The following is a 14,130-nucleotide window of genomic DNA, read 5'->3' on the forward strand; positions in this document are numbered from 1 at the left end:
CTTAAGCTGAGCTGTGATTAGCTGTTACCTGAGCAACTGTGATATCATTTCCACTTGACAGCGAGTGACAAAATGGCCGCCTTCTGATATTGATAAAAAAAAATGGCTGCATAGAACATATTATTGTTAAGAATTTTTAGGATATTGTTTATTGTTTGGAAATTAGAAATTCTTTATTGTTTCATTGAGCTCTGTCATCTTGCCAGTATTACCAACAGACTCGTCTTCAAAATGGATTGAACGTGTCTTTTTGTGTCAGTTCACACAAGACATTCTCAAACTCACTCTCAGGAAAAAAAAAACATTGAGCTTGATGGTGTGGGCTAGCCATCTGCCTCAATCTGGTTGGGTTGCGATGGAATGGAGAGACAGAGGAGACGTGCGACGACAGCGAGATATTTGTGTTGCACACGACACACAGAACCAACACAGGCAGTCCTGCAAGGAGAGAGTGAAAGGGGTGCACAAAGAGTGCTGCTCCGATAGGTGGGCTTTGGGGACCTTGCTCAAGGGCACCTTGACAATAGGAGGCAGACTTGAGTGGGACAATACCACTATACTGTTGCACCTCAAACTTTGAAATGTTTCATTCAGATTTGTTCTGGTTCAATGCAACAAAATGCAACGATAACCTACATATGCACAACAGATGTAACCTGGTTTTATGACATTTAACACTAAGAGAGATGAGCATCTGAACAAATGGTATTAATCTGACTTGGCAGTGACATGTTTAAGTAATTAACAGTTCCACGCATATTTTTGTATATATATATATATTTTTTTTTACAATTTGTGATTGAGCAAACGGGGACAGCAAAAGTAACATTCTTTTGGTGAAAGGATGAAAAAGGAAGGCTGGACCCACAGTCAGATGGTATTAGAGAGACAGGAAGTGACCCACATTAAGTCCAGACAGATAACATGTGGGCAAGCTCACAAGTGTGTTCATTTAACCCTTAAAGAACTGCTGGGAGAGGAAGCTCAGCAACATATGTGAAGGTTTGCGAAGCAGGCTGTCTACAGAATTCGAACAGGCGAATCAGGGCAAGATGCCGTTACCAATATGCCCACTCGTGGCTGTGAGCATCACAGGTGATGACACACTCATCTTTACTAAACTGCACTAACGAGCAGAAAAGTCACATTGCATTCAATGTTTGCTTTAAAAACAAAAACAATCAGTGATGCCACAAATGAGTTCATCGTGAGTCATGTCGTAAAGTGAGAACCTGTAATAGTAATAACAGCTTGTATGCACAATATTAGTCAGTATTTGCACAATGGTAGTATTAGATTATTTAAAAAAATAACATTAAAATAAATGATAATATATATATATTTTTTTTTAAATAAAAATAATAATAATATACAATTATTGTAGTATGTGTTTTTCTTACTCGAAAAAAGGGGGGATGGTGGAGTGGAAGAAACCATCACCATGAATGAGCAAAAAGGGGTGGAGACCTTCACGTCTATTTTTTTGTTGTTGTTGGTCCGTGTGCCCGCCAGTCTCGGGATCACTCGAACGCAGCGAGGAGGGGACTCAGAAAAGGGGCCTGTATCGCAAAAACAGGTAAAGTGTGTAACTGTGTCCATGTGTGTGCATGCATGTGTCCGTCAATGTGTCTCTTTGGGCAATTAGAATGGTATGAGACCTAATAGGAGCAGATATGATCATACTTGCTCCTCAGACATCAAGTTGATTTTTGGATACTCCGCTGAAGGTTTGGGCCACTTTCGAGGCCCAGCTACAAAGAGTGCATTGTAACCAGGTTTCCATTTCTCTCTCTGGCATTTTTTTTTCACTTCCTCCTTGGATTCCCTGTGGATTAAGATTTGTAAGAATGTTGCTCCCTGCAGGCAATCCCATTCCAAAACTATGCCAGTAGCTGCACTTCTTGTGTTTGGGTGTTTATTCAACATCAGTGCAAAAATACTTACGAGGAAATACTTCAAAGACCTTTTACTAATTTCTGTCACCATCCAGGTGAAGGAGGATCTTGCGTGAGTGCCGCCATGCATCCGGTGATCGTCCTCTTGTCTGCCCTGCTTCCACTGACTCCCTCCCATGCACAAGATCCTTTCGCCTGGCTGTACAGCGGCCGCAGCGCCGTCCAAGCGGACTACGCAGGAGGCGAGTGCCCCCCCGAGTGCGACTGCCCCCCGACCTTTTCCATCGCCATGTACTGCGATGCGCGGGGCCTGACAGCCATGCCCGCCATCCCCTCCCGAATGAAGTACTTGTATCTCCAAAACAACGCCATCACAGCCATATCCGACTCGTCTCTGGTCAACGCGACCAATCTCGCGTGGCTTATGATGCATCACAACCAGCTCACATCGGATGGCGTCAGCGAGAAGGTAAACGTGTCAGTTATGAGGACACAAGCTCAACTTTTTTGTGGGCACAGGGATCTTGTCCCGTTTTAACGGGAACAGTCTCGATGAGCCCTGTGTCCCGAATCCCGGCAGATTTTGCCAGCTACATAGTTTTGTTGTTGTTGTTTTTTCGTCCAGTCAACAATTGTTTGGCCCATGTGTATGTCAATCATACAGTTGCCATCCGATAAACGAATTTCACATTCACGTTTGCATCATACTGGAACTAGAACTACTTCCTGCTTCCGTGTCTAAGAATCATGAGAAATGTAGTCAGACAGAATGCAAGCTGAGTGTTTATGCGCATTTTCAGTGTTACTATGTGGGGCCGCGAGATATTACAAAGAATAACAATAATGTCCCACTCGCATTCCACATTGGACTCGGGGTGCATTCAGTGGCCACTCACACAGGTATCTAAAAAAATCCATAGAAATACTCATTCAATGCACCAAACATTTTATAATTTAATGTCATGTCAACTCAACAACACAAACACCAAACAAAAAAGGTTGGATAATGGCTTGCACAATTTACCAGGATGATCATCCTGTTTTCAGGCCTTTGCGAAGTTAGAACGACTGGAGCGTTTTTATTTGCAACACAACAATTTGACCAGCATCCCTCGGAACCTCCCTCGCACCCTTCGAGACTTGAGGATCAACCATAACAGCATTGAAAAGGTAACTCTTTGCAACAGTGATGTAGCTTTTTTTGGGGGGGGGGGGGCACATAACTGTGACTGCAGGATATTCATATACAGAATATAAATAAATAAATACTTTTTATCTTCTGCTGTGTGTAAGTAGGAAAAAAATTGTTGATTTGTCTACAATAACTCAGACATTTATTGATTTAGTAACCAGTTAATTCAATTTTTAATAAATTAATACTCAAAATTAATATCAATACACAGCAAGATTAGCCTAAACATAACATAAAACATTAACAGCAATACAATAAAATCCCAGCAAACCAGCATTTTTTTTTTCATTCCTACTACATACGCTTTGGTTAGTGTAAAGCGCTTTGTGTTTGAAAGCGCTATATAAATAAAGATGACTTGACTTGACTTGACTTTTTAGTTGAACTTTAACCTCCAGGGTTCCGTGCCTAAAATAGTGGTGAAAAAGTGACAACAGAAGCGTGGTTAAACTAAAAATAATGGACTGATGATTACAGTTTGGATATCCCACCAATGCTATTTATAATGTAACTGTTGCCTAGGTAACACCCTCAGACCTCGAGGGAATGGAAAACCTCACAATCCTGCATCTCCATGACAACGCCATCACAGACATGGGTGCATCGCTAAAGTCGTTGACATCTCTCACACTGTTGGACGTCAGTGCCAACAAGTTGACAAAGGTGAGGGCGAGTATGTGCCTTTTTATGTACAAAATAAGAAGCTTTGTATACTTCAAGTCTCCCCACGCTCTCCACCCAAGGTGCCAAAGTCTCTCCCCGAACAACTGCACCAACTCTACTTGGACTCCAACTCCATTGCCTCTCTGCCTGAGGGCTTCTTGGCCGCTTTCACGCAGCTGCAGTATCTGCGCATGGCCCACAACCAGCTCACAAACACGGGCCTTCCGTCCAACATCTTTAATGTGACAGGCCTGGTGGAGCTGGACCTGAGCTTCAACCACCTGGAGAGAATCCCTCTGGTCAGCACTGCCCTGCAGCATCTCTATCTCCAAGCCAATCACATAAAAGGTAAAAAAAAAATCATTATTATTTTAACAATGTTTTAATAGCACTGCCTGTGGTGGAGAGGGGTCACACACAGATGCATTGGTTTCGTGCATTTACGCCTCGATTTTGGCTTCTGCAATGTTACCCCTGATTTAAAAGTGAATGAGGGGAGCCGCTTCGATTGGCCGTGAGTTGGCTGCATTCCGTCCCTCAACTTTTCACATATATGTCCTATTGCCAGGCAAAGTTCAGAGTTCATACTGAAAAAAATTGTGCCCTCTAGATTTTTGAACGACAAATTAACTGATTCACTCCCAGCCATTTTAACTGAAGCAACCCCCTTCACTCCCGGCTGTTTTACTGGATTTTGACTGATTTTGTTAGGCCCACAGAATATTGTGTTCTATTGCTATAAAAACATGCAACGTACCAAAATCATCAGGAAAACAAAAGTATATTTCTATCTGTTTCCGTTTTGCAGCAATTAGCATTAGAATATAGCTAGGTTTCATCATTATTCACAAATTTGTTTAAAACAGTGGGGAAAGAGTTTTTTGCAACATGGCCCTGGTTGATCTCTTATACTTTGCTGCCACCTGCTGGACGTTTTTGTAATAACTACCGTTGCTTCAACAATTCTCGTTAGTTCAGAGGCTGCATCAAAGCCTTCTGTATGCTCAAGGATACCCCCGCCCCCACCCCCACACCCCCCACCCCCCAAAAAATACATCTTTGTGAGGATGGTAATATTTAAAATAGAACGTATTCATACGTTTTTGGGAGCAAATTAAGAGTCCTGGAGCTGGAGTTTTTACGGTCACATATGTAAGTTGACCTGGTAATTGTTACCAGATGATTATTAGTGTTTGTGTTGTGCTGTTGCAGAGTTCACATTGGGGAGTTTCTGCAGCATTGTGGACGTTACCAATTTCTCCGAGCTGCAAACTTTGCGTCTGGATGGGAATGAGATCAGTCAAGAGGACATTCCATTGGATTCGGCACTCTGCCTGCGTTTGGCATCCAGCATTGACGTTTAAACGTGTGCTCCATCTTTTCATAACGTCACCTCCATCATAAACTTTGTTGTACTTTAGAAGAAATGTTTTCTTTTCTTTTTTTAACCTTTTTTTGGTTTTTTGTTTATGTTTCTGTGTGCCAAAAAAACAGCTTTTGTATAATTCAAGAAGAATATTATTTTAGAATTGTTTTAGAGACTTGCTTGTTGAAATTTCTTGATCATTTCTTGATTATTTTTTCTTTTTACAATATTGTTAACTTTCTTAACTTCCTCTTTTTGTTATGCTTGAAAATATTTGATAATGTTGTCGAATTAGATTTTTTATTATGCCTGAGTTTGACATAACTCCTCCTTTATTTTGAATGTGTTGACCTTAAAGGCACGTGGTGGATTTGCATTCACAAGATAATCTTTCATAACATGACAATGCTTGATTTGTGCATTCAAGTGCATTCTTAACAATTTTAAAGATGATCATCACCTTTTTCTTTACTTCTACTTTTTGCATGCATAAAATGTACTTTGTGTCTGTTCATCCATTAAACTTGCATGAATTGAGTATACATACTTTATTCTACATTTCAAGCAAATCATTACTTATTTCCACCCTATATTACTTTAAAATCCAGAACACTTGTAAATCGTGTCAACCAGATGCTAATGGGGGCGTTAAAATATTTTACCTTTTAATCAGTATGATTGGATGTCATGAATAAAATTTAGTATGTAATAAGACTCCATCATGCCACTAAAGCTCCTGACAGTAACTAACGATACTAATTATTTGTGTTCATCAATATTTAGTCAACTCTGTTATATTGACGCAAATTAATAACATCCATGGTCAGACACAAGCTCCTCCCAGGTGTCCTCGAGGTGAACAGATAAGATTCACAAGGTTCAGGTCAATGAGGCGAAACAAAGTTCACAAGCTTTGTGTTCACAACAAAAGGAAAAAGCCAAGCAGGACATTTGTGACTGTTTGTAAAAGCATTTAAGTGACCAATTCCTTCCAGTTTAACTAAATCATGTTCTACTTAACTTCTTTGTTTCAACTGAGTTGAGGCGCAGGAGTGTGACGGGCCTGTACATCTGTTGATATGGATGTCATCCACAGATGGATGGATGGATCTGTGATGAATAGACAAAGGAGTAACGATAGATTATAACATCACAAGGCCTACTGTTTATTTACAGTTTATGCTTGGTGGTGTGTTTCTGCATCAAGTGTACTTTTCAAGGTTTGCAGACGTAACATTGTGGCCTTAAAGGAGAAGTCGGGCTTGGTCATTTTGCCACTTGTTGTTGACTGTAAATGATATGAGAGCGCTCAGGGCTCAGCTTGCGAACGTCACATGACCACACTCAGAAAACAGGTGAACCGTGATTGGTCGGACCAAAACTGCCAAAAATAAAAATAAATAAATAAATGACTAAAAGTGAAAATAAAAACGGATATAAAAATATATAATTAAATCCCCAAAAATAAATATAAATGGAAATAAAAACAACATATATATATATATATATATATATATATATATATATATATATATATATATATATATATATATATATATATATATATATATATATATATATAAATGCATTGGTATTGAAACTTTTTTTTTATATTTCTTATATTCATTTTTAAATTTATTTAGTCATTTATTTAGTCATTTATATATTTTTTTATTTTGGCCGTTTTAGTCCATACTACCATAATGAAATGTTATTCAAACACGGTCCTAAGCGTGTCTTGGGTTGGACTCCGCCATTGCAAACTGGCAGTGGTCAGAAGACTGATAATAGTTGAAGCTGACAGTGGTTATATGTGTACACTACTATGAGATAATTCCATCAGCAGTCATAGTAATAATGGACAGGTAAGTCTACGCGTGTATGCGCGCGAGCTGTCCCCATCGAGTAGGGAATACCAGAACACACTCATACAATGGCATTTTTCAAGTGGTCAGGTGAGTGCTTGTGATTGGTGGAGAATCTCCCGCTACCCCACCTGACAGAGCATTTAAGAGAACTACCTGAGAATGTTCTACGAAGAAGAGTTCAGGACAACTTGAGAGGACATGAGGAAAAACAGCGGGAACCACTGGAAGGATTTTATTTTGGCAAAGCCTGCTGTTGTTGACCAGGTACTTGTTAACTTCTACCATTTAGCAGCAGCAACAAAAATGGGCAGCTTCGCATTGAATTTGGTTTTTACAACATAAAAATGGCTAGCAAAAAATGGGATTCAAATATTAAGTGAACACATATCTAACTTCTAACAATCATGTCTTATAATGTCCCTTTTGGGGTTATGTCGGCTTAATTTTAATTAATTATGTGACAGCAAGAGTGATGCAAGAATATTTAGTGAAAAAGGATTATGTTCCGTTTCTGGCAGTCCTAATTGAGATGCTGATGAAGCCACACAAGCTGCGATAGTGCTGGTGAACAGATGGTGGCACATTTTGCGTTTTGTTTTTTTTGACGTGTGGGAACGTTTGATGAAACAGAATGTGCATGTGGACGCGGGCGATAAAAGTTCTGGTCGAGGGAACTGGGCCAATAAGAAGGAGTACATCCTTTCCACAATCGGCTATGCTGTCGGCCTTGGGAATATCTGGAGATTTCCGTACTTGGCTTATAAGAATGGAGGCGGTAGGTGGATCTCATGACATTGGTTGGAATATGGGAGAAAAAAATGCTTGATCTGCTTTGTATCTTTCTGCAGGAGCTTTTCTTATACCTTATTTTGTGATGTTGGTACTCGCCGGAATTCCTCTGTACTTCTTGGAAAGTGCACTGGGACAATTCTGCAGCCAAGGCCCAATTCAAGTCTGGAGAGCAGTTCCCATACTGCAGGGTAAGATGTGCAGACCTTCCTGTCTGATTGAAGATTAACAATGGTTACTGGTTAGGGAAGCGTTTTTGTTTTATGACTCCCAGTTGCTTGTTTTTCAAGGGCTTGTGTCCATAAAACTGAAAGGGTCTTTTTGGTCGTGTAACTCAACTCAAATAATACACGTTTTAATGTCAAGTGAAACAACTCATCTCTGGTGGTTGTGAGAGTGTTTAAAAGTAGAGCAAAGGTGGCTTTAGTTGTACCAAAACTAATTTGTGAAGTCTGGTTTCAATGAATGAATTATTCATGTTCCCCATCGTCAATGCAGTATTTGACGTCAAGGGAATATTGTAGCTGGACAAAAAAGATGGCAGGCCAACAGGAAATTGTGCTTCAGGGAAAGGAAGACAAAAATGAAGAATGAAGTCAGACAACCAATCCTTCTAACTCTCGTCCTGTTCAGGTGTTGGCGTTGCCATGGTGACTGTGACCCTTATATTGTCTATCTACTACAATGCCATCATGGCCTACAGCCTGTACTACTTGTTTGCCTCCTTCCAAAGTCCTCTGCCCTGGTTTGACTGCTTCAGTTGGACCAACAGCAACTGCAGTGACTCTCCTAAAGGTAACACTTATCCCCATATAATGCCAAACATATCATATTAAATACAAGACATTTTGAGCCCTCCTCATGACTATAATATTTGTCTCTTCATTAATGCCCTGACGTATATGATCTAACACGTGCAATGCATAGATAATCCTTTAGAGGGCAGTATCACCCAGCTGCGAAATCGCCCCAATTGAGAAAGGAGAGACATCTATACTTACTAATAGTGGGAAATGTTCTTTCTGATCTTTGGAAATACGAATATGTTTGATAAGTCAGTTATACATGTACGAATTTAAAGCATTGTGACCGGTTGTGTAATATATGACGCAAATCAAAAGTTATATGTGGAAGTTGATTTAAAAAATACAACAACATTTTTTGTTTGTTCAAAGGACCGGTAAATACTCTATTTACAAAGAATCAAAATGTTCTCACATATATTTCATGGTTCAGACTTTATAGGGTTAACGATTATGTCACATAAACTCATTCACTGCCATTGACGGCTATTGACGTAAAAAATTCATTTGAACTATTTCTATTAGTTTAACATTTTTTTCCACTTTTGCTGAAAAGAGTATGAAAACCTAGAAACATTTTTTATTGTACATTTAGAACAGATATAAAATTTATGATTAAACGTGAGTTAACTATTGAAGTCATGTGATTAATTAAGATTCAAAATTAGCAGCGTCGGGCAATTAAAATCGTAATTAATTGCATGACTTCATGAGTTAACTCACGATTAATCACAAATGTTATATCTGTTCTAAATGTACAATAAAACAAATTCTAGGTTTTCATACTCTTGTTAATAAAAGTGGAAACAAATGTTAAACTTCAAATGAATTTTTGACGTCTATAACCGTCAATGGCAGTGAATGAGTTAAAGATCAATTGTCATAATTATTGGCTAATTATCTCTTCTTCTCTAGTGTATTGCAATATAAGTGGTTCTTTAGTGGCCAATTGGAGCCAGGGAAACATGACTTGTCCTTCATCCCACGTGATTTTGGTGCCAGTGCAAAGCCTCAGTGAGCAGTACTGGGAGTAAGGACATTCCATTTTCAAACATGTTCGTGCACATTGACGGACATGGTTGTACATGACTGATTCTCCCTCCTCTTCCTCAGTCGCGTGGCTCTGCAGAGATCCGCCGGTATTGAGGAGACGGGTCCAATCGTTTGGCACTTGGCTCTCTGTTTGCTGCTGAGCTCCATCATTGTTGGTGCCGCACTCATCAGAGGCATCAAGTCATCAGGGAAAGTAAGTCAGTGCTGTGGAAACTTTAAAGGCTCCTCTATAAAGCAAGTCAACCCTTGGGATCAACCCTTGGACGATGTGGTGTGAATCGAGGCCCTAATGTGGGGAATTAATTAATAGTGTCTCGAGTTTAATGCCTGCACTAACCTCGAGCGCCTCTAGGGGCACCATGTCAATTTTTTGGATTATTTTATAACAGACGAAAAACCTCAAATATCAGTCGATAATCTGAAGATTGCTACATTTCATAGATACATTTGAGTTAGTTTTTTCCAGTTTAGAGGTTAATAACTTTGATTCAAGCACACACACAGTACATTATCCAGTTCTTATTATGTGCAGGTTTATTTTTTTAATTTCCTACTAGAAAAGGAGAAGCAATAAAAGAATGATCATTTAAAAGGGATAAAAATAAAATAAAATAAAAACAAGCGATCACATCCAACATTGGTTTAAAACTAGAGAAAGAGCGAATTAAAAGTATAGTGCTTTTAATAAATAAATAATAATAAAATGAAGCACAGCTGTAACATTCCACAATTTAGGGCTGGGTAACAAAATGAATAAGCTAATAAGCATTTTAAAATGTTGCCTTTTACGCCTCTAGGTTGTTTATTTCACTGCTACGTTCCCATACGTGGTGCTTGTGATTCTGCTGATCCGGGGAGTGACACTGGAGGGAGCCAGAGATGGGATAGAGTTTTACATTGGCTCCCAGTCCAATCTAACTAAGCTGGCTGAGGCACAAGTATGGACCAATTGATTGGTTGATTGGTTGATTGATTGATTGATTGATTGATTGATTGATTGATTGATTGATTGATTGATTGATTGATTGATTGATTGATTGATTGATTGATTGATTGATTGATTGATTGTCATTTCAAGTATCGCCGTGTGTTGTAGGTGTGGAAAGACGCTGCGACTCAGACCTTCTTCTCGCTCTCCATTGGTGGGGGCGGAGTCATGACACTTGCTTCCTATAACAAATTCCACAACAACGCGTTGAAGGATTCATTAGCTGTGACACTCACTAATGCTGGTAGGGGCGTAACACTAAGACGTTGTTCTTCTTGTTTCCGGAGGCTGGGGAAAGGCGGCTTACAAATTGTTTCAAGTTTCTGACGTTTGTTAATCATGAGCAGGTTTGAACTCTATATAATGTTGCAGTGCAGTCTCCACCATGTTTGATCTGTTTTGACCTATTTTCCTTCTTTGCTCAGGCACAAGTGTGCTGGCTGGTTTTGCCATATTTTCCATTTTGGGCCACATGGCTCATGTTTACAAAATGCCTGTCGGGGAGGTGGTGAAGGAAGGTGAGTCACACAAAATGACCTCAAAGTACTAAGCTTTTTATTACAGGGTTGTCTAATATTTAGTTTTTGTCTTGCGTAGGTTTTGGCTTGGCCTTCATTGCATATCCAGACGCTCTGTCTAAACTGCCGGTTTCTCCATTCTGGTCCTTTTTATTCTTTTTCATGCTGCTGACTGTTGGTCTCGACTCCCAATTTGGAGCCGTGGGTGAGGCATCACAAAAGGTCACTTACTTATGTTATGACCACTATAATAGTAATAGAAGAAGAAGCAGTAGCGGTAGTTGTAATAGATGATTCCATCTATCTATCCATCGATCCTTAACCCTGTGTTTCTTTCTCAACTTAGAGGTGATCACCACATGCCTGATCGACTCCTTCCCAAAAACCTTCACCTCCAAACATGCCACGTTAACCATATTAATCAGTGCATTTATCTACCTCCTTGGTCTACCTTGCGTCACACAGGTGCGTCTTTCTGAACGCATTTCTCGCTTTTTGCGTAAGTGGCGCCTGCTCCATTTCTCAGTTTGTGTCCAGGCAGGAATATATTGGGTGACTCTTGTTGACCAGTTTGTCGCAGGTTGGGTAATGCTCATTTTGGCTCTCTTGGAGATCATTGGTTTCATCTACATGTATGGTAAATATGACAATTGAAAGAAATAGAAGTGACGTGTATATAATAATAATAATAATTGCCTTGAATATTCTTGCTTGTTCTTCTTAAGGGGGAAACTGTTTTATTATGGATGCCGAGATGATGCTTGGCAAGAAGAGTTGCAGTTATTGGTTCTGGTGGCGAGCGTGTTGGTTCTTCATCAGCCCCTGCGTTATAGTGGTAAGTGTACATCTCAAAAGAAATGTGACAGTTGACCCACACAATTAGTGTGGTCCGGTACTTTGGACTTCAAAAGAAAAGAATAGATACAATTCTGGAGTTGATATCAGTGAAGGGGGGCCGTTTATTGTTTGGTTCATTCTTAAAAAGAACGAAAACATGGGTGAATTTATTTGGCGAAGAAGGAAAACACAATACTAGACTTTATGCTTGCTGAAACCATGTCTAAATATTTGCGCAGGTAGTGTAACATAACTGGGGAATTTGGTCAAGGTGCAGGCAGAGACATCTATGATGGACGTCATCATATTAAATTCATAAATATGTCAACAGTGTGCTTGGAACCCTGAATCGGAATCATTGCAGAGGTCAATTTATTTGAGCGCATTTCTATCATCATCTTTATTACACACGGACAAGTGTGATCTGGTGAAAGGCAGTCTCCAAGTGCTACTTGACAGATCTGTGATCTCCATGGTCAACATTACATCAGCCACCTGTGGAGGTCTGCTTGCAGTTCCTCATGAACAGACTTTGTGTACTTTGACCTCCTGCAAGGACTCCTCAAAATCACTTTCTCTTTCTGCGAGGTCAAAGAGTATCAGTACGCCTTTGAGCGTGGCATTTAAAGTTAAAGAGAGGATCCGCTTTGATTGGCCGTGAAACAAGTTGGCTGCGTTCACGCCACAATGGTGCAAACATATCTTAACTTAGTCTAGCCCGCCCCTGCCTAGATTTACACTGCACCTCGTGCCTTGTGCTGGTCATGAAAATAGAGCCCTCACAATGTGGTGATTTTTACTGCCTCCTGACTTCAGGCATTCACTGACTGCAATAAATTGTGGTTAGAGAGTGAGTTACTTTATTTACATTACCTTCATTTTACAGGTGATCCTGATCTGGTCTCTGATGGCTTTTATACCCCCCACCTATGGAAAAGTCCAGTACCCAGCCTGGGCTCTGGCTCTGGGATGGTGCATGGAAGCATCTATTCTTCTTTGGATTCCGCTCATTGCTCTTTATAAGCTGATAAGAGTACAGGGAACACCATGGGAGGTGCGTGTGTGTGTGCGTGTGTGTGCGTTACTTGATATTCTTCTTATGAATGCCAGAAACAAATTGCATCCATTATCTCACCATTATCACAGCGTGTGAAGTCCCTCTGCTCTGCCTCGGAACATTGGCATCCCTATCTGGACGTCCATTGTGGTGAGCGGTACGCAGAAGGACACTGCAGGCGCAGAAAGAACCGCAACCTCACCAGACCAGAACCAAGTGTAAATATTATCTCCAGCACATGGTTCTGATGTTTCAGGAGATGCATGGGTCTACTTTATTAAATGAATAAATAAATAAAATAAAATAAAATAAAATGAATACAAATGTCAAACTATCTTCATTTTTGTTGTTTTAAATATAAATGAGCAAGGGTTGAACAAAACATTTTCATTTACTTCTGATTTCAAAACTAGTTAACCATGATTCTGTTGTGTATATGTAAAAAAATAAAAATGATTGTTTATGTTTTTACATTCATAACAGCCCTGTGAGGGAAGCAGCACCTGCACGAATAGGTTTGGCAACCTTCAACCACCGTGTGCGACTATGGTTGGGCTTTAGTGACATCTGGTGGCCAATTATTAAACTGCACCCATTGACACCGAGCACCGCAGGCAAAAGCTTGTAACCGCACATGAGTGGGCTGAAGCCGTGTTACGTTCACACACACACACACACACACATACGAACGTCTGGTTCTCTTATGTAATTTACTGTATTAGAAACAATGAAAATGTTAAATATGTATTCAGTTGAAACCTTTTTTACGTATTTAAAATGTAAATGTATGTTGTTTTATGTGCTTACATTTGTATACCATATCTCGCCTCATCCAAAATGCAATAATTAGTATAAGACATTCATTTTTGTATTTATCAGCTCATATATATTACCTACTTGCATTTTTTAGTGTAGTACATGCAAAACGATGTATATTAGCATAGAAACGAAATGCCATGCTCATAATTTATCACCACCTGAATCGAGTGTTGTCACAGCGACTTAATTAAGCCTTATTTAAACGAGTCCAGTCACCATTTAAGAAAAAAAAGAGTCTTGATCACAAGTTCCATGCACATTACAGACTAACTCGACTAAGTT

At 39.7% G+C, this 14,130-nt stretch overlaps 2 protein-coding genes across 4 annotated transcripts; both read left to right on the plus strand.

The window, feature by feature from the left end:
- The first annotated feature begins 1,484 nt into the window (after positions 1–1,484).
- On the plus strand, positions 1,485–5,654 carry fmoda (fibromodulin a). The gene is made up of 6 exons (XM_086087182.1): positions 1,485–1,576; positions 1,991–2,364; positions 2,943–3,065; positions 3,610–3,750; positions 3,831–4,098; positions 4,963–5,654. Exons 2-6 carry the CDS (start codon positions 2,020–2,022, stop codon positions 5,112–5,114), a joined length of 1,029 nt encoding a protein of 342 aa, XP_085943308.1. The 5' UTR covers positions 1,485–1,576; positions 1,991–2,019; the 3' UTR covers positions 5,115–5,654.
- A 1,511-nt stretch (positions 5,655–7,165) lies between these two features.
- Positions 7,166–13,353, plus strand: slc6a14 (solute carrier family 6 member 14). Of its 3 annotated transcripts, XM_086087014.1 has the most exons (15): positions 7,166–7,248; positions 7,615–7,759; positions 7,833–7,964; positions 8,407–8,568; positions 9,492–9,606; positions 9,690–9,822; positions 10,427–10,567; positions 10,726–10,861; positions 11,043–11,135; positions 11,215–11,340; positions 11,482–11,600; positions 11,673–11,772; positions 11,861–11,970; positions 12,859–13,026; positions 13,119–13,353. In XM_086087014.1, exons 1-15 carry the CDS (start codon positions 7,183–7,185, stop codon positions 13,275–13,277), a joined length of 1,905 nt encoding a protein of 634 aa, XP_085943140.1. In that variant the 5' UTR covers positions 7,166–7,182; the 3' UTR covers positions 13,278–13,353. The 3 variants fall into 3 exon arrangements, with proteins under 3 accessions (XP_085943140.1, XP_085943139.1, XP_085943141.1); XM_086087013.1 differs by having other exon boundaries at positions 11,482–11,772; XM_086087015.1 differs by having other exon boundaries at positions 11,482–11,767.
- The last annotated feature ends 777 nt before the right edge of the window (positions 13,354–14,130 follow it).

Source organism: Leptonotus elevatus, chromosome 10 (assembly GCF_054856555.1).
Source record: "Leptonotus elevatus isolate MCC_2025b chromosome 10, RoL_Lele_1.0, whole genome shotgun sequence".
NCBI lineage: Eukaryota > Metazoa > Chordata > Actinopteri > Syngnathiformes > Syngnathidae > Leptonotus > Leptonotus elevatus.

What these genes read in the sequence shown, in the direction of transcription:
- slc6a14 (XM_086087013.1), top strand. Translation starts at nt 7,183, where the DNA reads ATGAGGAAAAACAGCGGGAACCACTGGAAGGATTTTATTTTGGCAAAG. An exon ending in GGCTTATAAGAATGGAGGCG is followed by an intron (nt 7,760 to 7,832) that starts GTAGGTGGATCT and finishes ATCTTTCTGCAG; the next exon opens with GAGCTTTTCTTATACCTTAT. An exon ending in GCATCAAGTCATCAGGGAAA is followed by an intron (nt 9,823 to 10,426) that starts GTAAGTCAGTGC and finishes TTACGCCTCTAG; the next exon opens with GTTGTTTATTTCACTGCTAC.
- fmoda (XM_086087182.1), top strand. Translation starts at nt 2,020, where the DNA reads ATGCATCCGGTGATCGTCCTCTTGTCTGCCCTGCTTCCACTGACTCCC. An exon ending in CGGATGGCGTCAGCGAGAAG is followed by an intron (nt 2,365 to 2,942) that starts GTAAACGTGTCA and finishes TCCTGTTTTCAG; the next exon opens with GCCTTTGCGAAGTTAGAACG. An exon ending in CCAAGCCAATCACATAAAAG is followed by an intron (nt 4,099 to 4,962) that starts GTAAAAAAAAAA and finishes GTGCTGTTGCAG; the next exon opens with AGTTCACATTGGGGAGTTTC.